The sequence below is a fragment of the Chrysochloris asiatica genome, unplaced genomic scaffold (assembly GCF_000296735.1).
Source record: "Chrysochloris asiatica unplaced genomic scaffold, ChrAsi1.0 scaffold00004, whole genome shotgun sequence".
NCBI classification, from domain to species: Eukaryota; Metazoa; Chordata; class Mammalia; order Afrosoricida; family Chrysochloridae; genus Chrysochloris; species Chrysochloris asiatica.
In genome coordinates, this window is record NW_006408522.1 from 14,202,576 (window position 1) to 14,228,472 (window position 25,897).

Consider the following 25,897-nt stretch of genomic DNA (forward strand, 5'->3'; position numbering starts at 1 on the left):
CAACATACTGTCCTAAAGCTGGAGAAAACATCACATCTGTCACACACTCAACCAGGAAGACATCTTCTCAGTGACTGGGAACTTTGGGCAAAGCAGGGCCCAAGTGGCAGTGGTGTCTGTGTGTGGCTGGCTGCCCCTTAGCCTCCCAGGTCCTCCACAAACACTGAGTATTTTCCATGACTGTGTAGAAGACCAAGGCCCAGTCTTGCCTTCAGTCTGCTGCAGCTCTATCAGGGCCCTCGAAATCCTGTAAGAAATCATCTTTTCAGAAGTTATTCAGGTCCCTGGCATACTACTGCTTCCCTATGTGAGTCAGTTCCAACCCTCTAACTTTACACACAGCACAGACCTCTCCAGAGGAACTGAAGTCAGCTGACCAGGGAAGGTCATCCAGAGTTCTAGACATCTGGCAGTTTTGTGGGCTACAGTGTCCCAGGGAAGGGCAGCCACATCAGAGGAGACAGGCCCACTGGAACCTCATCCTGCACTGATGGCTGACCTCTGGCTCCCAATGACTCATTCCATGCCCAGATACCTGGTCAGGGCACAGTGACAACTGCACCTAGACCAGCCTCATAGTTACTACCAGTACCTTCACATGATGCCACCACCCAAGGACTTCAGACCTAGGGAGACAACCAGGTCCCACCCTCCTCCTCTCTACCCAAGTTCTTTTGCACTGAGTCATTAATGCATCCAGACAGGCACTTGGATCACACACCTGGCTCATCAATGTGCTAACTCTACCCTCATGGTTTCTATCCATGTTCTGCAGAGACATCCACAGTGAGACAGGCTGAGGGCAGAGGAATAAAGGGAAGGTGGGAAGACTCTGGACTCCATCAATGCTTCAACCAGAGCTACTGTTGCCCAGTTTATATAATAAAGCTCAGTATAATATTTTGTTTGTTGTTGTTGTTGTTTAAAAAGCATCTGATTGCTTTAAAAGGAGGTACTGAGTGGTAAAAACAATTAACATGCTTGGCTACTAACAAAAAGGCAAGGTCCACCCAGAGATGACTTACGAAAAATCGGCCATTGAAAGCCCTATGGGTCACAGTTCTACTCAACACATGTGGGACTACTGTGAGTGGAAGGCACCTCAGCAGCATCTGGTGGTTCTTCTCTAGCAGAGAAATGTCCTCCACTATCTCACAGGATCTACCTCTCAGTTTCAGCACCACAAACCCTTCACAAGTAGTATCACTGCGTCCTTCATCTCTAGCCTTCCCCAACAAACTACCACATGCACAGGGACAACCACCAAGGCCCTCCTACGGTCACTTTCTCCAACTTGAGTACTTCTTCTGAAGTCCTACGTTCTAAAGTGCCCATATGCCACTGGACAAACCCAGGCCCACTCCTCTGACCAAGTCATCAACTCTAAAAGGGATAGATAAGGAGAGAGAGTAGAAGAGGACCCCTTTCCACAACAGTAGGCTCTAGTTGATCCTGGTCACCAGCAGGCTTCCAACTGCCAAGCATGACCACTCACACACACCCTTGTTTTTTGTGGTGACCTTTTACCCCTAACTTTTCCTTTTGAGAATAGTCAAAGCCACAGAGAATACAAAGTAATATATGCTCATAGTACCAGTGTCACAAGTAAAATTCAATAAGCTCAAATATACAAACGATTCAACATTTCTACAATTGTCCCAAAATACCTTTTGCAGATATTTTTTTTTAAACCCAGCATCTAACCAAGGTTCACTCATTGCATGTGGCATTAGGTCTCTTTCAACACTTTCATTGACAACAAACTCATCTTTTCTTTTTTTAATGGCACTAAATTTATTGAGAAGTTTGGGCCAACTGTTTTGTAGAATGTCACACATTTTGGATTTTTCTCATTGTTTCCTTATAATGATATTCAGTTAAACAATGTGGCATGCAGCGATAATATCATATACTTCTTAATTGTTGCTGGTAAGTGCAATGGAGGCAGTTCCAACTCATAATGACACTAAGCACAACAGAACTACACACTAACTGGTCCTGCACCATCTTCACAATTGTTATGTCTGTGGCCACTGCTGCTGCCACTAAGTCAATCCACCTTGCTGGGGACTTCTTCTTTTTCACTGACCCTTCAGTTTTCCAAGCATGATGTTCTTCTCCAGGGACTGGTCCCGCCTGACAATACGTCCAAAGATCGAGAGACAAAGTCCATCATCCTTACTCCTAAGGAACATTCTGGTTGTACTTCTTGTAAAACAAATCTGTTTATTCTTCAGGCAGTCCATGGTACTCTCAATATTCTTTCTAACACTATAATTTAAATGAATCAATTCTTCAACGGTCTGCCTTACTCATTTTTAATTGTTTATCTTCAGAAGTTATATATTAATTAGGTTGTTCCAATATTGGCAACGTGAAGTTAGACCACCTTATTGGAGCTGTGCTCCATGAAGGAAAAAGGACACCTGTTTCATTTAGAATTAGTGCCATCTGTGGGGTGATATTTAAAAACAACTTGAATATTCTATTGTACAATAACATTTTATCAACTAGTTTTAGCATCCATGGATGAGACTACCTTCTGGCAGCCAAGTCGAGATTTTTCACATTTATTAGCTGGTGTTTTCTTTCTCTCTCACTATATACTTGTGAATTATTTTGTATTCACGGTTTCCTAACCCATTATCTCACTATGCCCTTTAATGCTCAAGCTGTCGCAAGTTTGGCCACAAAGAGCCTTTGCAAACTGCTTTCTGGGTCCTTTGATGTAACTCTGTTCATCTTCAAGTGCTACCTCGCTTCCTAGCAAGATGTCCCCAGCTCACCTTATATTATCCCTGTTCCATCCAGGATGAGCCACTTTACTGGATCCCTTTAGTGGGGCTCACCCTTACCTTTTATATAAGCAAGTTTCTTTCTCCAGCCAAAACTTCGCTTTCCTTCCTCTCTAATTCCTGTCCCTGTCATTCATCATTGCATTAGCACAGGTAGCTCTTTGTAGAGAGAAGAGTGTGAGAGGAAGGAATAGAGACAGAGATCGAGAGTAAAATTAGGGTTTTGATTATCAACCATTTACCAGCCTAGACCCCTTCTTCCATCTCTAGATCCTAATACCCGAATTATCAAATCATCATTGCTTATTTATACCTCTGTCTCACCTGAAAAATTATGAGTTCCTCTCTGATAAGGACAGGGTCATATCTGTCTCCATTTAGCACAGCCACTGGCAAAAATGTTCCCTGACCTCCTCTTCCCTCCCTGCCAGAGCCCGTTCCCCACAACACAGCTGCCTGCTTAAGCTCTTCTTATCCAGTCAGTCTCTTCTCTGCAGGAGCTGAGAAAAGCTCAGGCCCCCTAGGGAGCTCACAATGGGCCCTTTGACTCAACCAGACTGGGCTGTTCCTAGAAAAATGCACTCCCTGCCACAGCACCTGCCACTAAAGTCGGTGTCCCTATGTGCTTTGGAGCAACAGAGCCACAGTGTTCACTAAGAAAGGAGAGCAGGGGCGTGTGGCTGGCAGAGGCTGCTGGGAAGAGCAGCCCGACTCTGGGAAGATGTGAGAGGAGGTGGGCAGGTGGAAGGGCCTTTCACCAGCAGACCTGCTGACATTCAGACTCTGTGAATAGGAGTTGAAGGGGGTGTGGCTGAAAGAGAATACAGTGGTCAGAACCTGTCAGAGCTATACCTCAGAGACAGCTTACCTGTTCTTTTCTTTCAATTTTCTTTTCACTTTGCTCAAAAACTGGACTCTCAGGGGGTACGGTCAGCCGAAGTCTGCAGACATTGGCCTAGGAGGAACAGAGAGGAGAGACCATGTTATGAACTAGTGTTGGTGATAGAAAGCTGAGTTTAGTTTATGAACTGGATGACTTTGAGCAAGTCACCCAAATCCTCAGAACTTGTTTTCTCCACTTGTTATTGTTGTTAAATGCCACTGAGTCAGTTCTAACTCACAGTGACCCTGTATAGACTTTCTAAGAAGCGACTGGTAAATTTGAATTGCCGACCTTGTGGTTCAAACCAACCTTGCAGTCCAGTGCATTATCCCACAGCGCCACACCAGAACTCTACTGATGATAACTGAACCAATCACAAGGGAACTGTGAGGATGACCCCACCCAAGACACTCACCACCTTGTTATCCAAAACAAGGAAATGATTGGATGCATTCATATATTTTAAGCATATTTTTTTAATGGCTCGGGTTCCATAACTGTAGGTATAGAAATTGTCTCACTTCACATGGTCATGTCAAAATCCATTTATAGGGCTAGAGGCCAAAATACACACAGTGATTGTTAAAGGTCGGATTCTGTCCTCTAAAAAGCACCGTGAATGTGACACTGCTTAAAAATAGGATCTTTAAAAAATGTTGTTAGTGAACATGAAGTCATACCCCAGCAGGTTAAGCCCTAATCCAATATGACTTGTGTTCTTATAAAAAGAGGAGAAGACACACGGAGAGACACAGAGGGAAGGTGGCCACGTGAAGACAGACAGAGACTGGAGTGATGAATCCACATACAAGGAATTCCAGGTGCACCAAAAGCTAGGAAGAGAGAAGCAAGGACACTTGGGGGTGAGGGGGAGGATAGCCAGAAACATTACAACAGAGAACATGTAAGCCCGTCTTCAGCCTCTAACTGAATGGAATACCTTGAGGGGAGGTGGAAATTGCCCAGACCCAAAATGGGGGGTGGGGGCTCTAAAGGCAAGAAGTGACTGGCTTACAGGCTTTCAAGGAGTAGCCTAGTTCCAGATGGAGCAAGGGTAGGTAGAACCTCCACTGAATGATTTCCAGTCTGTTGGGACCAGGCTGATGAAAGGAAATGGTGACAAGACTCTAGTGGTACAACAGTGAATACCTGCCGTCAGGACTAACTGTGAGGGTCGGAAATGTAGAGGCAGATTTTTTTTTTTTTTGGCAAAAGGAGGATATTGATTGATTTTGTAGCCCAGGAGCCGAGGTCCCTGGGACCATCAAGCGAGAAGAGCGGAAAGTGTGACCCTACCCAGAGAGGCAGTGAAGCCAGGCATGGAAACAGAGATGTTGGTGTGGACAGATGGAGTGGCTGGGGACATGGGACTCAGAGAGGGAGAGGAGCTGTTTGCTTATAGACAGTGGGGCGGGCCTGTGGGGTGTATCCTTTGGTTATTTAATGATGCATGGAGGGGATTGTAATCATTGCAATGAAATGTAATACGATAGAATGAATGTGAAGCTGAAGTGGGACAGAGGCAAATAATGATATATGCACAACCTTGGAACAACAGGGCTATGGGATACAGAGATTGAGACATGGTTGGAATGGGGGAAACAATGTTAAGATGCTTGGCTGTCTTTTGAATCTTGGTTTCCCTGGCATACCACTATAAAACAGACACTGGAGGAGAAGAGAAAGGAATAGCCAGAAATATCACCATAGAAAGCTTGTAAGTCCATCTTCTGTCTATAACTGATTGGAATACCTAAAATGGGCTACAACGTGCCCAATGAAGGAGGCTTCCTGCAGAGTCTCTGTATTACACAAGACCATAGGTGGATTCCTGAACAGCATCCAGAATCTTCTAAGGAAGTATCTTCTGATAGTTCCACTTGAAAGAACAAGCAGAACAACCTGGAGTGGCCAGAAGAACAGAAGATACTTCCTGAAAGAAAGACTGACAGGAAAAATACAAAACAATATAGGCAAAACAATATATAAGAACAAACAAGTGGCTCGCCCAGGAGACATCAAGGCAAGTGGTCGGGTCCCCTCAGGGCAAACCTCCTTCAAAGGCTAGGACCAAATGGGAAAACATGCTCTGACTGGTGACAATGTTTGCCGCCGATAAAGGGAACTGAGGGAAGGGCAGCACTGGAACTGCGAGCTAAGCCCCACAACGTTCAATGGACTCCTGTGAACCCCGCTGGAGACCTGGCTGGCCAACAGTGTGGCAAGACGTGGGGACTCTTGGGCCCAGAGTCAGTGCCATAGCCACAGAGGATTAGAGTGGAGAGTGAAGCATCCAACTGATAAGAAGAGAGGGCATATGCATAAGTACACCCACACTTGCAGATAATACCCACCTGAGCTGGCTTCAATGGCTGGATGATCAGAGCTCAACCAGAAGAAGAAAGAATAGGAAAAAGGAATAATCTGATACAATTTGATGAACTTGACCTACACCTATGGAAGCAGTAGCTCAAAAAGAGGGAACAAATCTTCAAAGTGAGGATCACTCCCACCCCCTCCACACAAGGAGAAGACAAGGATGGGCAACTTGGACATTGGCTACCCAGAATGGAGGGTGGGGGTGGGGATGGTGGTTACAGAGGAAAGAAGTGACTGGCTTACAAGCTTTCAAGAGGGAACCTAGATCCAGAGGGTGTGGAGGAAGGTAGAATCTCCACTGAGTAGTATCCAATCTGTCTAGGTGAGGCCGAGGAAAGGAGATGTGGATAGGTTTCTTGTGGTACAATGGTGAATAATTGTTATCAGGACTGACTGTGAGGGATAGAAATGTAAAGGTACACGTTTTGTAACAAAGGGAGGGGAGGGACTAATTTTGCAGTCTAGGGGCAAGGTCTCTAGGACCATCAAGGGAGAAGAGCAGAGAACGGAACCTTACCAAGGGAAGCGGTGATGCCAGAGATGGAGGCAGAGACAACCAACGCGGAGAGATGGAGCAGCTGGAGACTTTTGAGAGGGAGAGGGACTGTGTGCTAATGACAGGGGTGGGGGGCAGGCTTGCGGGGTAAACCCGTGGTTGGTGGATGATGCATGAATGGGATTGTAACCATGGAAAGGAAACAATATAAGATGGGATCAATGTGAAGCTAATGTTCTCCCATGTAAACTATTACATAACTCAAAATAACGCATCCCACAGAAGAAGTAAAAGAGAGAGAGAGGCAAGGAAGGATCTGCCCATAGATCTTAGGAGATAGTTGACCTTGTGGACACCAGGGATTTGAATCCATGAACTGTCAGGCATACATTTCTGTTACATTAAGCCCCTACTCTGTGGTACTTGGTCAAGGCAGCCCTAGGAAACAATCAAAAAGTGACTCTGCCATACAAAAGCCTAGACAGGGTCCCAGTAGCACCCAGCATTCCCAGACCACAGTCCCGTGGCATGACTCAGAGGAATGCTGCGTACATCCCCCAGTGGGTTCGCAGGATCATGGGTCTATACTCGTCCACAAGGCAGCCTCTAAGTAAAACTACCTTGCAGCCTGGAAGCCCAAGGGTCAACAAATCGCAAAAGTCTTTAAGTCCAACCTGCCACGATGGATGGAACTCTACACCCAACAATGTACCCGGCAAGGAAGCAGCCAGCCTGAGGGTATCAGCTTCCATGAGCAGGTGGGATACAGTATGAGCACTTCCATGTACACTATCACCTCCCTCTGAGGCATGCCAGTGATGCTCAAGACTCTTCTGTTTGCCTGAGTCTAACCTGTGGCACCATTCTGCAGAGAACAGGTAGTATCTTTCTCCAGCACCATATCCCATAACCATACACACACATGTAAACACACATGCATACAGTCATATATAAGCAGTTGTGTATACAATGGGTTTTAAAAAGTTCAGGGAAAAATCCCATTTTCTTTTTATTCCATTTTTTCAGGAACTTTTTGAAGTCCGCTCGTGAATAGGTTCTATCACCTACTCACTATGTTATCACAATGGTCCCTTTGACTCAATGTTACTGGGCTGCTTCAGGAAAAATGAAGGTCGTTATCTGTTTTGAATCTCACTCTCTTCAACTATAATGGGGTTATACGAAGGTACTTAGACAGTGTCGGTTAGATATTATTATGTCTTATTATGTTAGACAATATTATGATTATTGACAGCCTTCTTCTTCTTGTTGTTATGTGCTGTGGAGTCAGTTCTGCCTCACAGTATGGGGTTTCTGAGGCTGTAAATCTTTCTGGGAGCAGAAAGCCTCATCTGTCACCCATGGAAAGGCTGGTGTGCTCGAACCACCGTCCACAAAGCTTCCCCCGCCTCCGCCTCCACCTCCACTCTCCATTATCATTCTAAATGCACTCATATGAAACAGATCTACTTGGCTTTAAGGCCCTTCTTTCCATGAGAAAAACAATTGGGTCAACAGCTCTGCTGGGCATTAACCCCATGTAGTTGGCTGGCTGCCCTAGACAGTTAATCCCCAATGGCAGAAATTCTCAGATCAAATCAAAAGACTAAAGAGGAGACAAGTCCTAGAGGGACACCATGAGTCCAGTACCCCTGAATGAGACACTCCAAGCCTGTTTCAACATGGTTTTAAAGTGTGTCTCTATGGTCGGTCCACAGCTTACTAAAGAATATTAACAACACTTCTTAATCTTTCTATCAAAGGACCTCCAATTATGGACATAAAGACTTACCACATTTTGACCCATTTTTCACCTGTCCCTTCCAAATGGTGATACTCCTAATTCTTACAGTGAAAGTGTATATATGCCACATTCTCACACTAAAACATGTGTACGCTGGAAGTACACAAAGTCTTTGTTGTTGTTGTTGTTAAGTGATGCCGACTCCATCCAACCTGCATAAGGCTTCCAAGGGGTGGCTGGTGGGTTTGAAATACCAACCTTGTGGTTCACAAGTCAGTGCTTATCCTACAGAGCCACAGTGAAACCCTAAAACACATCAATTGTACTTGGTGACAGATAATAATGAATTGAAATGAAATGAACTCTTTAAAAAAATTTTTAAAAAAAGACTTCAAAGAAGTGAAGTGCTTTAGACTACACCCCGGGACCCTTTGATAAACGTTTGTACTCATCACTGGAGGTTCTTTGATAGAAAGATTAAAAAGTACTGTTAATATTCTTTAGTAAACTGTGGACTGACTATACAGACACAATTTAAACCCAGGTTGGAATAGCCTTGTTGTTGTTGTTAGGCGCCATCAAGTCAGCACTGACTCATAGTGACCCTATGCACAGCAAACCAAAACACTGCCCGATCCTGGGCCAACCTCACTACTGTTGCTGCGCTTGAGTCCATCGATGCCACCACCTGGCCAGTCTATCCCATTGGGGGTCTTCCTCTTTTTCTCTGACCCTCCACCTTACCAAACATGATAGATATCCTTTTCCAGCAACTGGTCCCTCCTGACAATAAGTCAGAAGCATGAGAGACAAAGTTTGGCCATCTTGCACTTCTTCCAAAACATATCTATTGGTTCTTTTGGCAGCCCATGGCACTTTCAATATTCTCCTCCAACACCATAACTCAAAAGCATCAATTCTTCTACGGTCTTCCTTATTCACTGTCCAGCTTTCACATGCATATGAGGTGACTGAAAATACCATAGCTTGGGTCAGGCGCATCTTAGTCCTCAAGCTGACATCTTTGCTCTTCAACACTTGAAAAAGGTCTTGTGCAACAGATTTGCCTAATGCAATACGTCATTTGATTTCTTGACTGCTGCTTCCATGAGTGTTGATAGTTGATCCAAGAAGAATGAAGTCCTTGACAACTTCAATCTTTTCTCTGTTGGTAAAAATGTTGTTTATTGGTCCAGTGGTGAGGATTTTTGTTTTCTTTACATTGAGATGTAATCTATACCGAAGGCTGTGCTCTTTGATCTTCATCAGTAAATGTTTTAAGACATCTTCACTTTCAGCAAGCAAGGTTGTATCATCTGCATATCACAGGTTGTTAATGAGTCTTCCTCCAATCCTGATGCCACATTTTTCTTCATATCACCCAGCTTCTTGGATTATTTGCTCAGCATACAGGTTGAATAAGTATGGTGAAAGAATACAACCTTGTTGCACCCCTTTTTTAATTTTAAACGATTCAGTGTTCCCATGTTCTGTTCGAACAACTGCCTCTTGGTCCAGATACAGATTCCTCATGTGCACAATTAAGTGTTCCAGAATACTCATACTTCTCAATGTTGTCCATAGCTTGTCATGATCCACACAATCGAAAGCCTTTGCGTAGTCAATAAAGCACAGCCACAGGTAAACATCTTTCTGATATTCTCTGTTTCTTTCCTAGGCTGTAAATCTTTACAGGAGCAGAAAGCCTCATCTTTCTCCCGTGGAACCACTGGTAATTTCGAACTGCTGACCTTGCTGTTGGCAGCCTAACTCGTTAACCACTACGCTACCAGAGCTCCTTGGAATAGGCTTAGTGCTTCCTTAATAAGGCCAACAAATGTCATGTAAAAACCAACAACAAAAAAAAAAATTCCAGAGCAAACATTAGAACAATCTCATTGAGGAAGCAGGACAGCCGACAAGACAATCATTGTGGCATGGAGGAGACTGCAATCATTGAGATGAAACAAAGTGTACAACTTGTTGAATGTAAAACTGATGATCTTCTCTGTAAGCCTGCACTCAATTCACAATTAAAAAAATAATAATAATCCCACTTTTGTTTTTGAGATACATACTGATGATGTGTGTAATTTAAGAAGAAATGTATTTACAGAAATACAACTAACCAGTGTTGTTTTTGCTACGTGCTATCGGTTCCAACCCACAGCGACCCTCCAACGAACAGCTGGTGAGTTTGAACAACCAACTATGGAAGAGGGTTATTTACGGAAAATGAGACAGGGAAAAGGTTTTTCACTTTTGAATTTAGACATCTGTGTTGCTTACAATGGCTCCATGTCTGTTAAGGTTTTTATTTCAATAATAGTAGCAGTAATTGCAATGATAAAGACCAAAGAAACTGTGTGTGTGTGTGTGTGTGTGTGTGTGTGTGTGTGTGTGTGTGTGTGTGTAAGAGAAAAGAGGGAGTGAGGAAGAGAAAGTCAAGCAAACACAACAGAGTAAGGACAGCAAACAGAATATCTAGGAAGTTTAAAATGGGCTCTAAATTCCTTAGTAAAAGCACTAAAAAATCATTCCTGAATCCTTTCACTAGGCTGACCTCAGTCCCCTCTTCTTTCATTCACCTTCAGGAATCTCCCTGTGGAGAATTTGCCACTGAATAAGATCAAGACCAGGGGTTCAAACCCACCAGCTGCTCCTCAGAAGCCCTATGTTGTTATTGTTGTTAAGTGCTGTTGAATTGGTTCCAACCCATAATGACCCTGTATAGGATTTCCAAGGAGCAGCTGGTGAGCTTGAACCGATGAACTTGTGGTTGAAATTGAGTTTGCAGTTCAGTGCATTAACCCACAGGACCACACTAGGATCTGGAAACTATACATGGTTGCTATGAGTCGGACTGACTCCACAGTACTTAACAACAACAACAAACTAGGAGTCCTGGTGTGACACTGTAGGATAAGGACTGGATGGCAAGGTTGTTTGAATCTCAAGGCAAGTGGTTCAAAACCACCAGCCACTTCTCGGACACCCTAAATAGGGTCTCTATGAGTTGGGACCAACTCAATGGCAGTTAACAAGGACAACAAAAATCAAGACAGTGATACTTATCTCGCTGAGCATTTGATGATGCTGATTTCCATGGTTCCCTGGAACTCAGATACACAATATCTGGAGTTGCTCCAGACTGGGCAGAACCTCAAAGGCAGGCCCACAGGTTTGCACAGCAGCTGGCTCAGCCCTGGTGTACAGTTCAGCCCTAAAGACCATCACTATTGGGTCTCTTTCAGTGGTTCCACCTATCTCATTACTCAGTTACTGAATACCCACTACTTGCAAAATACTTTCAGGGGCTGTGAGATTACCAAAATAAAACCAAATCATCCTGCTCCCTGCTGTTATTGCTGTTGTTATTATTAGGGCCAGTTGAGTTGATTCCAACTCACAGTGACCTTGTGCACAACAGAAGGAAACACTGAAGGTCCTGCACCATCCTCAAATCGCTGTGACACTTGAGTCCACTGCTGCTGTCACTTGGCCAGTCCATCTCTCTGGAGGTCTTCCTGGTTTTCGCTGACCCTCTACTTTACCAAGCATGATGTCCTTCTCTGGCAAATGGTCCCTCCTTATAAATTGTTCAAAGTATAAGAGACAAAGTCTGGTCATTCTGGCTTCTAAATAAAGAACATTCTGGGTGTGTGTACTTCTTCCAACACAGAAGGTGGGATTTGTTTGTTCTTCTGACAGTCCATGGTATTTTTAATATTCTTCTCCAACAGCATAATTCAAATGCATCAATTACTCTATGGTCTTACTTATTCATTGTCTAACTTTCATATGCATATGAAGTTATTGAAAATACCATGTCTTGGGTCAGACACACCTTAGTCCACAAACTGACATCTTTGCTCTTGAACATTTTAAAGAGGTCTTGTACAGCAGATTTGCCTAAAGCAACATGTCATTTTATTTCCCTGTTGTTGTTAAGCACCTTCTAGATGGTTCCAACTCACAGTGACCCAGTATAGGGTTTCCGAAGTTTTTTTAAACCTTGGTAGGAGCAGAAAGCCTCATCTTCCTCCTACAAAGTGGCTGGCAGGCTCGAACCATAGACCTTGTGGTTCGCAGTTCAGTGCTTATCGTAGGAGCTTATAATCTAAAAATATCTGTACAGTAGATTCAAGAACACTTAGAAGAACCCATAGAAGTTACTGAGATGCAGAGTGAAACTGCATTTCATGGGTTCCAGGATTGGCTCTGACATACTGTTCAAACTTTGGCAAGTTACTTGATCTTCAATGCTTCAGCTACCTCAGCTGTACGACTGAGCTAATAGAGCCCACAAGTCAGTTCTGAGTCTTGGCAACTCCATACATATCAGGATAGAAGTGTCCTCGGCAACTCCATACGTGTCAGGATAGAAGTGTCCTCGGCAACTCCATACGTGTCAGGATAGAAGTGTCCTCCACAGAGTTTTCAGAGGCTGATTTTTTGGAGGTAGATCACCATGGCTTTTTCTTCCATGGCACTTCTGGGTAGACGGAAACCTCTAACAGCTGACAGTATTAACAGTTTGCACCAGCCAGAGACTTTTAGCTAGCAATCCTGTAGAATCATCCTTTTACAACTGTTTGAGGATTAAATTAGCTAACACCTTTAAAGTGCTTACAACAATTCTGGGCACCTATTTAGCACCTGGCTTAAGTGTCCTTTATGACCAGGGGAATATAGGAAGGAGAACATAATTCTTAATAGGAATTGGAGTATATGTAAAGATTCTTAAAATGACATTTAGCATAGAGGTTAAGTGTTCAGATGCTAACCAAAAGGTCATGGGTTCAAACCCACCAAGGGAGAATGATATGTCAGTCTGCTCCCATAAGGATTTTTGTTATTATGTGCCGTGAAGTCAGTTCTGACTCACAGAGACTCTATATATGGCTTCCAAGGAGTAGCTGGTGTGTTTGAATTGCCGACTTTGTGATTAGCAGTCCAGTGCTTATCCTACAGTGCCACAGCAGGGCTCCCCATAAAGTTTGCAGTCTTGGGGAAGTTCTACTTTATCTTATAGGGTCATACGAGTCAGAATCAACTTGACGGCACACAACAACAACATAGAACAGAAAGGTCTTTTCAGGGCATTGGAGATCGTTGAATCCATCATAATACTAACAGACAACCGTCACAGAAGGCATTGTAGTCTGGCCAAAGGCACAGAGGTGGGCATGTTCAGAGAGTGTTAAGGAAGTCCAATTAAGAATCTATAAATGCTTGGTGAAGAAGGCTCTAATCAGAAGTCAATGGGGAGCCATTCCAATCTCAATGATTTGACTGAAATCTGATTAGATTTAATTAATGCTCAAATCTAAACGCATTTCAAGGATTCAATTTACAGTTACTGAGCACCTCTTTGTGTTCCATGCTCCTCAGAACGGATGGAAGGGGAAGACCAAGCAAGCTTTGAGCCTCCATCACTTATGTAATCCGTACAGGGCCTAGCCGAGTATCAACACCTAATAGGTGTTTGCTCAATAGATGCCAGTATGTCTGTGGTTTTTTTTAGGCTGAACTAAAATCAAGTAAGGAGAATATACCTGAAACTCCCCAGAGAGTCCTACACATTCTTCAAACCAACCCCTCTGGGAAGGATGGCAAGGGCGGGGCAGGCAGTATTCAGGCCTCCTTCACAACCAATCCCTTGTCTGAAATACTGGGCACTCGGGTGCTAAGCGGGTCTTCTGGGAACTTGTTTTGGGCCTTTTTTGTGGAGGCAGTGGATTTCTTACCCTCCAGCTTCTTTGGGTATCCAGGTACCATCATGCACTCAGCTTCAGGCACCCGGGCTAACCCAAGGGGAAACATCCAGCTCAAATAAAAAGGAGTGGAGCAGATAACTCAGGGAAGGTGGCAGGGGTTGCCAATCAGTTTAGAAAGATGGATTTACCTAAGGAAATTAATCAAACACATTTACATTTCTCTCAGCCTAGAGTCTACTTTATGACAGTGGGTCCGTGGCCAGTTCCACCTAACAACAGAAGGTGTGGCCCCCGGGCGTGGTCATGAGATCAGACACCGTGATCTCTTGCTTCCGCGCTGGTATAAAGGCCAGGCTGCATGTGGAACCAAACATGCCCCTTCTGTTCTGAGACCTCGGAGCACAGATCACCCGCTTATCTCCATGAGGTGGGGCAAACTGTCTGTAATGGGCCAGAGAGTAAATATTTAAGTCTTACAGGCCATTGTAAACCCTATTCTTAGTTCAGGGGAGTATACAAACTGCTAAGAGTCAGATGTGACCCACAGGCAGTAGTTTGGTGAAACCTATCCTGGAATTCCACTTTCTCATGTCAGGACTGACCCAGATAAAATACATTATTGGGAGAATGACAACCTCTCTTTGCTCCCCCTGGCTCACTTCTATGCCAGGCACAAAACGTGCCCTCAAAAATGCCAGATCCAGAGAGAAAACACAGGTAAATGAATACTTAACAAAGATACCAATGCGACTATTCACTCTGCCTACCCTACCCCCACCACCTTGCCCTTTACCCTAAAGACCTAAGTGAACTTTCAGCCACACCGTCTGCATATACAAAAAGTAGTGGTCCCCTTCCTTAACTGCACATTGGAATTGCCTGGGATGCTGCTTAGAAAACATCAACACCAATACCTCAGAGGCTTGGGGTAAGGCCTGAGCATGGAGCCCCTGGGTGTTTCAAAAGATTAAGTGTTAGCCCAAAGGGTGATGGTTCAAACCCACCCAGAGACACCTGAGAAGACAGACCTAATGATCTGCTTCCAACAGGTGACATGGAGGATTTCTACTCTGCATACACAGGTCAGTCACCATGAGTTGGGATCAAGTCCACAGCAACAAACTAAAAGACATTTCAAGGTTCCCGATGATTCTGTGTAACCACTGAAAACCACTGACTTCACCAGAGGAATGAAGCTTTGTGTCTAGAATAAGACAACTAGAATACTTGGAGGCCTTCCCAGAGCTGTCAAACTCTTCACCTAGGCTAGTAAGTTCATTCATGTGTCACCTGTTTCCTGTCCAGGTGGGTTGGAAGCTGATGGGCTGGCTTTATCCCAAGATGCTGCTTCCTGTTTTCCCATTTACCAATTAAATGCCAAGTGTGGCTCCTTTAGAGGCCTAGTGAGACTCCTCTTTTCAGCACCTATTATTCCGATTGGGGGAAGAGCCCTAAACCCTCTCCTCAGTTATTCAGAGTTGATGCAAGCATTGAGGGGGTGCACAGGCCTGTAGGGAACTGTGGTAAACAAGGGTTCCTGTAGGAGTCCTGGACAAGGAGCAGCATCGAAAGCTTGTGGAATGGCAAGTAGTTTGGAATGTCTATGGAGACTAGGGGGCAAAAGGCCAGGGTTAGATCAGAAGGGTTTGATGTGAAACTAAGGTGTTTGAACTTTTTCCTGGCAGTACTGAGAAGGCTCTCAAAGTAGAAAACTCAGGTGACTGGATTTTGCATTCTAGAAAGATCACTCTGCCTAAAAGAACAAATAAGACTTAGCAATGTGATTGGCATGTAGGAACTACTGCTCATCTAAAGAGGTAAAAAGGTAAACAAACACCATTACATTACTCTTTTGTGTGTTGGAGAAGTGCTAGAGCAGTTTTAAACTATGGGAAGCTCTAAGAAGATAACCCGTCAGCAGTTCGAAACTACCAGCAGTTCCATGGGAGAAAGATGAGGTTTTCTGCTCCTGTAAAGATTCACAGCCTTGGAAACCCCATACAGGGTCGCTATGAGTCAGAACCGACTCCACGCACGTCACCACCACCACCACCACCAAGATGATAGCACACGTTATTGCTCAAACTAAGTTGACACATTTCAAACTGATCTCAAGTTAACTGAACGCAGTTAGACAATGATCTTTGAGGCTTAATGACCTGGAAGGATTGACAGTAACACCAGCCTCCTGGTATAGACACAGTATAAACCAACTACAACAAGGACCTCTTCTGCTGTATCCTGGAAATAGGTCAGAATCATATCCCACCCCTTGGCAGAAGAACCACAGGGTCTTCATAAATGTCTTGGAGAAACCAAGTTTCCCTAAGTGTCTCCAGAACTCAAGTCTGATGGTCCTACATTTGTCTCAGCAAGACCTATGAACAAAAGATTAGAGGTTGGAGCTTTACTTTTTATTTTTCTGTACATTTCATCCTGAGCATTTCTGAGCATATCATCCATAGTGGTATAGGTTGTTTGGCTAAGCCGTGAGGGAACCATGGGTCCAAGAGCATACAACACAGCCTTTCAAGGATTGACAAGCTGACTTGCTCCAAACCCCACCATCCCTGGAAGCTGCTGCAAACAAACTTCCTTCCACCAGACTCTGAGGTTCCCCCAGTACCCTGTGTCCATCTCCACAGCCCACAGGAGGACACAAGCTGGTGTGCACATGTTTCGGTGTACTGGGAAAAGGAACTGAGTTTAACACCTGCCTGATCCACTCACGGGGCAGCTAAGGACGCTTTTTACCTTGAGCCAATCGGACAGAAATGGAGTACAGGAGAGCCATGGTGTGATAACTGCAGGCCCAGTCCCTTTTTTAACAGAGGACAGTTTTGCCAAATAGAAATCATATTTCCAAAGGCAGGCTAGGAAATAATCCTTCTACCCTTGTGGCCTTGAGCATCCCTGAACATCCAGTGTCAGCAACACCAGCCAATAATCTCTTACTGTCAACAGAGCGTGGTGTGGGACCAAACCCTGGACAGGTTTCGCATCTCACCCCACCTGCCTTGAATAGCTTAACCAAAAAGATCTGGCCACAGGAAGCAACTGGGCCTTCCCCCAAAGTGCACAACCTGGGCACATAACTGACCTTTTCTTTCAAAGGTTCATTCAACAAGATTAAGCAGCATTTACAAAATTCCTTGCAAGAACATGAAGGGAAAAAATAAAATGTAATGCTTTCCCCTACCCCTCAAGGTCACCATTCTGTAGATGGTTGTTCTCTAGTCAATTTATCTCCCTGCTGTTGCCATAGATAAAACTATTTTTAGTGCACAACTGCTTTGAAGGCAGACCTTTTTTTTTTTTTTTAATTTCGCAATCTCTGCTGGTTGGCATCCATAAATGCCTCTCAGAGCTTTGTTGAGCAGCTGACAGAAAATACTCTCATCACCTTTTTTTTTTTTTTCCTTGAGCAATGATTTCAGATAAGAAGGAAGCACACGTTGTAAGTGGCAGCCAAGGAAACGGTGACACTTGGGTCTGGCTCAACATCAACTGTCACCACCATTTCTGGTTGTCCTGACCATCGAACTAGCTTGGCCTGGTCTTCCCAGCAGCGCATAATTTGATAAGCTCCTTGGATGAAACAGAAATGCAGTTTTAATGGCTAACATGTCATTGTTCAGGACTACTGCTTGACCAACATTAGAGAGGAAAGAGAAAATGGTTCACACTTAACTGAAAAGTTGCAATTTCAAGCAACTTTTTAATGATTATTGATTTGTTAACAATTATATTTCCAAGACATCCTGCTCTTGTTTTTGCTAAACGTGTTTTGCCAGTATGCCACAGTCATACAGTATACGTCACACATTCCATCTATTATTGTTGTTGTTAAGTGCTATCCAGTCAGTTGCAACTCATGACCACTCTGTATAGGGTTTCCAAGGCTATAAATCTTTGCGGGAGCAGAAAGCCTCATCTTTTTCCCAAGGAACAGCTGGTGGGCTCGAACCACTGACCTTGAGGTTCACAGTCCCATGATTATCATATGGAACCATGGAACTCACATGTATTCTGTTTAGATGAATGATATTTCTACCTTTCAGCATCCCAATCATATCAACTGAGTCCTCCACTTCCTGTAGGATTAAACTCAGAAGCAGCTCACAGTGGGAGAGGCATTCCTCAGATACCTGAAGAACCACCTTTCCTTTTAGCTTCCAGAGGACTTTGTAAACACTCAATAATCATCACTTTGTCTGAGAGTTGTTTTTATTGTTAAGTGCTGTCCAGTTGGTTCCGCCTCATAGTGACCCTGTATAGGGTTTCCTGGTGGATTTGAAATGCCAACTTTGTGGTTAGCAGTCCAGTGTTTATCAAACAGCACCACACCAGGACTCCTATATGAGAATTGTTGTTTTAAGTGCTGTCGAGTTGCTTCCAACTCATAGCAACCTTGTATAGGGTTTCTGGAGAGCAGCTGGTAGGTTTGAACTGCTGATCTGGGGGGTCAGCAGTCCAATGCCTATCCTATAGAGTCACACCAGAAGTAGTTGGTGACAATATCTGCCTCTACAGGTAGAATGGACCCCAGTGGTCCTCCTGTGCATCACCAAAGATCTATTCATATTTTTAATAAGTCAATTACTTTATTATTGATGGCACAGGAGTAAACATTCCCACCCATCCCTCCATAAACATACAACAGTACCCATGACATATATGACTCCTGAACAGAGTTGGAAGCCACAGAGATAAGATGACCCTTAGAACCTTTCGATACCACCTTTCTAGAAGGAGGACTAGTGTTCTGGTACTGCATAGTCTGATTCAAGGCTCTAAGACCTCCAGTTCCAAAGGATTTCTGTCATCGGACTCAAAAGACAAAGTAGCCCTGGTGGCGCTTGGGTTAGGCATTGGCCTGCTAACCACAAAGTCAGCAGCTGAAATCTACCAGCCGCTCCGCAGGAGAAAGATGAGGCTGTCTGATCCTGTATAGACTCACAGTTTCAGACATCCTATATAGGGTCTCTATGAGTTGGAATCAACTCAACAACAGTGAGTATAATATGCTAGACTGCAAGGTCTGTTTGAACCGCAAGGTCAGTGGTTCAAGCTCACCAGGCCACTCCTCAGAAATGTTATACAGGGTCACTCTGAGTTGGAACTCACTCGATGGCACTTAACAACAACAACCTATTCAAAAGACAAAACCTTCTTGATAGTGTGTTCCACTGTGCCAGTTACTAAGCCATGTTCGTTAAAAAAAAATAATAATACTCTAAATATTTAAGAGAAAAAAAATCTCCAGAAATGTTATCTGATATACTAACCACTGTGCATCAGAGTTGTTTCCTTTCACCATACTTATCCAATCTGTAGGTTGAGCGAATAATCTGAGAAAATGGAGTATATGAAGAAGAACACAGCATCAAGATTGGAGGAAGACTCATTAACAACTTGCAATATGCATATGACATAACCTTGCTTGTAGTAATCAAAGAGCACTTATTGATGAAGATCAAAGACTACTGTCTTCAGTATGGACTACACTGAAACATAAAGAAAACAAAAATCCTCACAACTTGACCAATAAGCAATATCATGATAAATGGAGAAAATACTGAATCGCCAAGGATTCATTTTACTTGGATCCTCAAGTAAATCAAGAAATCAAACAACATACTGCATTGGGGGAAATCTGCCGCAAAAGACCTCTTTAAAAGTGTAAAAAGCAAAGATGTCAGTTTGAGAACTAAGGTACACCTGACCCAACTCATGTTTTCAATTGCCTGGTATGCATGAGAAAGCTGGACAATGACTAAGAAAAGCAAAGAATTGATTACTTCAAATTAGAGTGTTGACAAAGGATACGGAAAATACCAGGAGTCAGAACAACAGTCTTGGAAGAATGCTTCTTACATGTTAGGCTAGCAAGACTGTGTCTCGTGTACTTTTAACACGTCATCAGTAAGGACCAGTCCCTGGACAAGGACATCATGCTTGGTAAAGCAGAGGTCAATGAAAAAGAGGAAGACTCTCACTCAACAGATGAACGGACACAGTGGCTACAAATATGGGATCAAACATGGGAACTACTGGGAAAACGGTGCAGGGACAGACTGTTTCATTCTGCTGTGCATGAGATCCTTATGAGTAGAAACCAACTGGACAGCACCTAACAATAATAATATTAATAACATTTGTATCCACTTACAATATCATTCTGGTCATCCTGACTCATTTCTTCACCTCTGGAGGGGGATTTAGTGAACTTCATGCAATTTATGCAATGAAATTCCACAGTTGGAAGACCATTTGAATCTAATGTTTTGTGAATCTAGTAATAGATAACTAAAGGTCTATCCATCTTAAGTGGCACAAGAACCAATCATTTCGTGTATATCTGAGAGTAAAGCAATGCCTTTCTTCTAGTGCTAAAGTAAGACAGCAGAACAGTAATCACTTGGCTGAGGTATGCAAAAACAAACAAGCGTACCTACAAGACTAGAAAACAGACAGGAATATCAAAACAGCCTTAGGTTTGGACTCAACCATGCTTAACCAAGCACAGGGAGATACCATCAAAGAAGTCTCAGTAAAGAGACACCAAATAATGAGTACTGAATATCATGATAAATGGATAAATCAAGGCAGTGTACGCTGAGGTGCTGATCTTGGAAGAAACACGGAATGTGAAAGATAGATCCTGAAGGTGTCTAGCGTTTCTTTCACAGGGCATCTGGAGAGGTGAGAAAAGAAGCAACAAGGATTGCAGGGAAATAAGAACACTTCTAAAAGTGCAACCTCCCTAGAGATGGTGCCAGGGTTACCACTGCTGCCACAGTGCTAATATTTAAATCAGAAAAAAGAAAGTGATTTCCGGAAATCGAAGTCCCACACAGCTGGGCTCCTGAGTGGCCCAGCTGCTGACCTCTAGTTTGTAATGGGGTACCCATCTTAGCGGAGTCCCGGTGTGGTGCTGTGGGTTAAAGCACGGAACTGCAAGGTCAACGGTTCAAGCTCACCAACCGCTCCTCAGAAACTCTATACAGCGTTGCTATGGGTCAGAACCAACTCCACTGCACTTAACACCTTACCTAAACTACCACTCCAGAATGGGTACTAACTAACTGATCAACAGTGGATACAAATGACCCCTTCTTTTTTTGCACGTTAAAAACATTACCTTTGTGACTCAAAGTAGGGAGACATTGCGGAAATGTCTCCCTTGTTTTTAAACTAATGCTACTAATAAACTTGGCTTGACCAAGAAGGCAGGAAATGGAAATCTCGGGGCATTCCAGAAAGTCCCCTGTCTTCTCCTTCCAACCAGTGAGGCGCCCCTGGGGCGTCGAGAGGCAGAGTCCCGGCCAGAGTTGGGACAGGAATGGAGAGTTGTTCCCAGGATGGGGGACCTGAGCTTTGTCCGAGGAACCGCTCGCACTCGTCCCTTTCCTAGACTCCTACAGCAAGGGCGGCCAGGACCGGGGGACCCGGCAGTGGCGGCTCCCGCCCTCAGCTACTCACCCTCCTGCTGGGCGACCCGGACGCCCTGGCGCCTCCGCCGGAGAGCAGGGTGACGGTGGACGTGGAGCGCAGCATTCTGCAGCGGCAGTCGACGGCGGGAAGCCTAGGAGCTCCTCCGGGTGGAATAAGCGCGCGGAGCCGGCCCTGCACAGGGGGCGGCGCGCGCAGTCAGTTGCGGTTCCAGCTGCCGCGCGGCGGGTACCGGAGGGGGTTGGCCAGCGGGGGCGGGCCGGCGCCGGGGGCGGAGTCGGAGGCGGGGACCCCAATGTGCTCGCCCGACCTGTCCTGCGGCATTTTCTCCCTTGGGTGCTGACCAAGCAAAGTTAAGCGCCTTCAGCGCCCTTCCCCGTTTCACCCTCTCGGGGTCTTTCTCAGGGTGGGAAGGAGCCTTGGACATCCCCAGGAAGCCACGAGCTCCGCATCAAGGTCTCTGTCACTTGCGGAGTAGAGGTCCGCTGGTTCAGCTTCATGGCCCACTACCAACTGGCCGGCCTAGGCCCTGTCCCTCTCAGTCATCACTGAGCCCCTTGACCCCATGCCATTTGTTCAAGATTTGCTGAGTGTCTAGCACATGTCCCTCCCAGGAGCCAATACAATCGGTCAGTCCCTGTCCTCATCGAGTTTTCAGTCCCGCGGACACACAAGCGGGCCTGTCCTATGGTAGAAAACGAGGTACCGTGTACCCTGGGAGCACATAACCTGGTCGTGTTGTTTTTGTTGTTAAGTACTGTCAAGCCAATTCTGACTCATAGTGACCCTGTGTACGTAGGCTTTCTGATGACTGTTGGTGGGTTTGAACCGCCGACCTTGCAGTTAGCATCCCGATGTTTCTCTTACAGGCCTCACCAGGACTCCCCATCCTTAGGAGCCAGAAAAGGCCTCCCAGAGGCAGTAATGACTAGACTCAAGACCTGAAATACAAGTAGGAGCACAGCAGCGTAAAGTGTTCATGAAAATGGTTCATATGTATTCCATAATTACTGTGGGCAAAGCTAGCAAACACTTTGCATTACCTCATTTAATGCTCACAACCAGCCTTTGAGGAGACAACAACACCATGTGATCCTGCAATCCCATTTTGAAGCTGAGAACATTGAGTCACCAGGAATTGAGTAGCACACACCAGAGTGCCACAGTCTGACTCTGCCCCTGGCAGAGGGAAGAGAGAGTTTCAGGCCAGGAGAAGGGTGTATGCAAAGATGGCAGGTAGTCAAGAGAGGGTAATGTATATACAAGGGAACAGGGACGATCGCAGTGCAAGGACAAGGGGGTGGAACAATAGCAGAAGGGAGCAGAGGTCAGATAGTGAATACAGGCCTCTGCTTAACTGAAGAGTTTGGCCTTCGTTCTGAGAAGAAACTTTTTTTTTTTTTTTTTAAGCAGGGACTAGCACACTCTCTCTCTGCCATCCTTCTAAGCCTAGATCAAATCCTGCCTCCCACAGAGCTCTCTGGAGTCTTCCTACCACGGAACACTCACACTGGTGAGCCCAGCTGCTCTTTGGGGTCATGCCTTGTGTTAAAACCATCCATGTGTGAATATGTTCTTTTCCTAGACAGTGAGATTCTGGAAGGCAGGAGCCAAACCTCATTCCTCTCTGAACCCCCATGTGACACCAGCAGGGAAGACGCTCAGTCAATGTTGCCAAATAGAATTCCAAATCATTCTGTGAGGTTCAGTCACTTTGCAGATGAAAAAACTGAGGTCAGAATATAAAAGTGGCTTTCCTGAGGTCCCATGGCCTGACGCTCATCCTCACCACCACTGTCATCATCGCTGTCTAATTAATAAACCAAATCATCAAACAAAATGTGTGCCTTCCAAAGAGGAGCCCTGCGGCGTAGTGGGTTACATGGTTTGCTAACCACAAGGCCAGCAGTTCGAATCCACAAGCCGCTCTACAGGAGAAAGATGAGGCTTTCAGGTCCCGGTAAAGACTTACAGCCTTGGAAATCCTATACAGTGTCACTATGAGTCCAAACCAACTCAGTGACACATAACAACAACATGTGCCTTCTAAGAGTTTTATGTGTATTTCTCCTCAAAAATCTCACAGTGGCTCTACAAAGTGAATAGTGTTATTATCCTCATTCTACAAAAGAGGAAACTTGAGGCCAAGAGCATGAAGTTAACTAATGAAGACTTCCAGTCTTCTAACTTCAAGTATACTGCTTTATTACTATCCTCTTTATTTCCCCCATCCTCCCACCTACCCCAAAAGGAGGCTGTGCCTGATGGCCCCCTCCCCTCCTACTTTCATCACCCCTACTTGTGGGAGAGTTTTATAAGATTGAAAATTGGACCTACCTTTCCATAAAAGCAGGTCAAATTGTGGCTGTTGGAAGCCACCATAGATTAGCAACATCTGCATGATTACCTCCATAATAAGAGGCTAATGATGATTGTTGTTTTGTTATGTTGCTCTGAGGGAAAGGAAGTGGAGTGTTGTTCAAACAGAGTCAAAATAACTTGGCATCTTCCTTGTTTATTTATTTTATCTGACCACCCAAGATAGAGACAACATTTAAAAGGAAGGACTGTCTAGGGACTCCTGTGTCTTCTATCCATTCATGTCCTCTTCACATTATTAATATAATACTTTTCATACTGTCTTGTAGTTCATTACAAAATCACCTGACTGCTCACTAGCTTGTGAGCTCTTTGTAGGAACTGGGTCTGGTTTGCATTTCTGCAGGTCAAGTGCCTAGAACAGTAACTAGCATGTTGTAAGTGTACAATCAACCTTGATTGTTAGACCCGAAGATATGATCTTACAGAACAAGATTTCAACCTACTCAGAGTCAATTAAAACAGAAACTAAAGTCTTTACCAATCCAAAAGATGACTTAACTTCAAGGGTGGGCCAGGGTCTCTAATCAATTTGCTAGCTGAAGAAGTCAGAGCCCCAGGATTGTCCCACCCAGGGCAGTTCCCCAATGCTGACTGTCACCAATGATGGAATTGAATCCTGTGATTAAGCAGAAGCCAGGCTCTGATTGGGCTATAGTTCCTGCCAGGCCAACACTGGAAAGCTGAGGATATAAGGAACTGTGAGGAAGAGGAGAGTGAGGAGCCCATGGGAAATGGAGAAGGAGGAAAGAAGGGAAAGGGAAGAAGACAAGTAGAGCTTGGAGAGCAATGGAAAGGTGGATCTAGACTGGAGAAGAAAAAGCAAAAAATGAAAGCATAGTCACAGGTTTCTATAAGCAGTCCTAGGAAGGGAAGCTAAAGGAGAATTGACTTCTTTGAAAGAGGAGTCAAAGTTGAGAACTTCTGCCCCAGTCAGAAGTGCTGTGGCATCTAGCGAACTGAGAGAGATAAAGAGGGCAGAAGTGTGAGGGATAGGGTAAGGGCTCTGGTGTGGAAAGTCCCTCTCATTATTCCCTTGCAACAGGCCTAGTCCACTCCAGGAACACCAACTCATTGGACATATCCTGCTGGCTCACCAGCTAAACCAATGAATAGCTGCACCCTTCCTGAGCTGTAGTGATTGGGGGTTGGGGTGGAAGGTATATTCCAAGCCACACTTTGGACTAGAGCAGCCACCAGAGAACAGGATACTAGAACTGTCTAGCTGGCATCCCTTTCTATCCACAGTAGTATTAGTGTATTCCTAATATCTGTCCTAAATTTCTCTGCTAGAATTTTGTTGTTGTTGTTAAGTGCCGTCAAGTCGGTTCTGACTCATAGCAACTCATAGTGTGTAAGGTTTCTGAGGAGTGATTGGTGGGTTTAAATCACCAACCTTGCCAGTGCTTATCCTACAGCGCCATACCAGGATTTCTGCTAGAGCGTCGGTCATAGAAGATTCCAGATGTCTATGTAAAAGCCCTATATTTTCTTGAAATCAATTCATAAATTATACTTCCATCTCCTATCTCAGTTCCTGGAATTCTCTCTCATGCCCTCCAGGCCTCTGCTTTCTGCATCTTCAGGTGAGGGACATCTGATGGACCCATTTCCTCAGCAAAGTCTTGAACAGCAGCATTGTTTAGGGGCACAAATGAGAAGGAATTGGAATTCCTGGAGGAGGACAGAAGGTGAGTCCAGGCAGCACCAGGATTCCTAACATTTTGTGTCCTCGTCACTCTTAGGTCTCTGAAGCTTCCCTTTTTCCCTCTTCCTCTCCGCTGTGACAGCATCCCAAAGTCCTGGTGTATTCTCCTTGTTTTGAATGTCTGAGACCTAATGTTCACAATAGAAAAAGGACACAGGGTCAGGCTATGATATTACAAAGTCCCTTTGAATAAAGTAGAACAAGAAACAGCTCAGATTCACAGGGAGTCTGAGAAGCAGAGAACAAGGCCCGGAGATAAGGAAAGCAAGCTGAGAGGAACCCAATTCCACTGGCCAAGTCACCCAAATACACATTTATGAACCTGTCCAGACACAGGG

General features: G+C 44.6%; 1 protein-coding gene across 2 annotated transcripts in view; it reads right to left on the bottom strand.

Annotated features, from left to right (window-relative positions):
* MYZAP (myocardial zonula adherens protein) overlaps positions 1-21,696 on the bottom strand; it is a 119,510-nt gene extending 97,814 nt beyond the window's left edge. For both annotated transcript variants that reach the window (XM_006831608.1, XM_006831607.1), the window contains exons 1-2: positions 21,503-21,696; positions 3,664-3,750 (exon numbers count right to left, since the gene is read on the bottom strand). In XM_006831608.1, coding sequence (XP_006831671.1) covers positions 3,664-3,750; positions 21,503-21,577 — 162 coding nt within the window. In that variant the 5' untranslated portion in view covers positions 21,578-21,696. The remainder of the gene's footprint in view (positions 1-3,663; positions 3,751-21,502) is intronic.
* Positions 21,697-25,897: the final 4,201 nt, after the last annotated feature.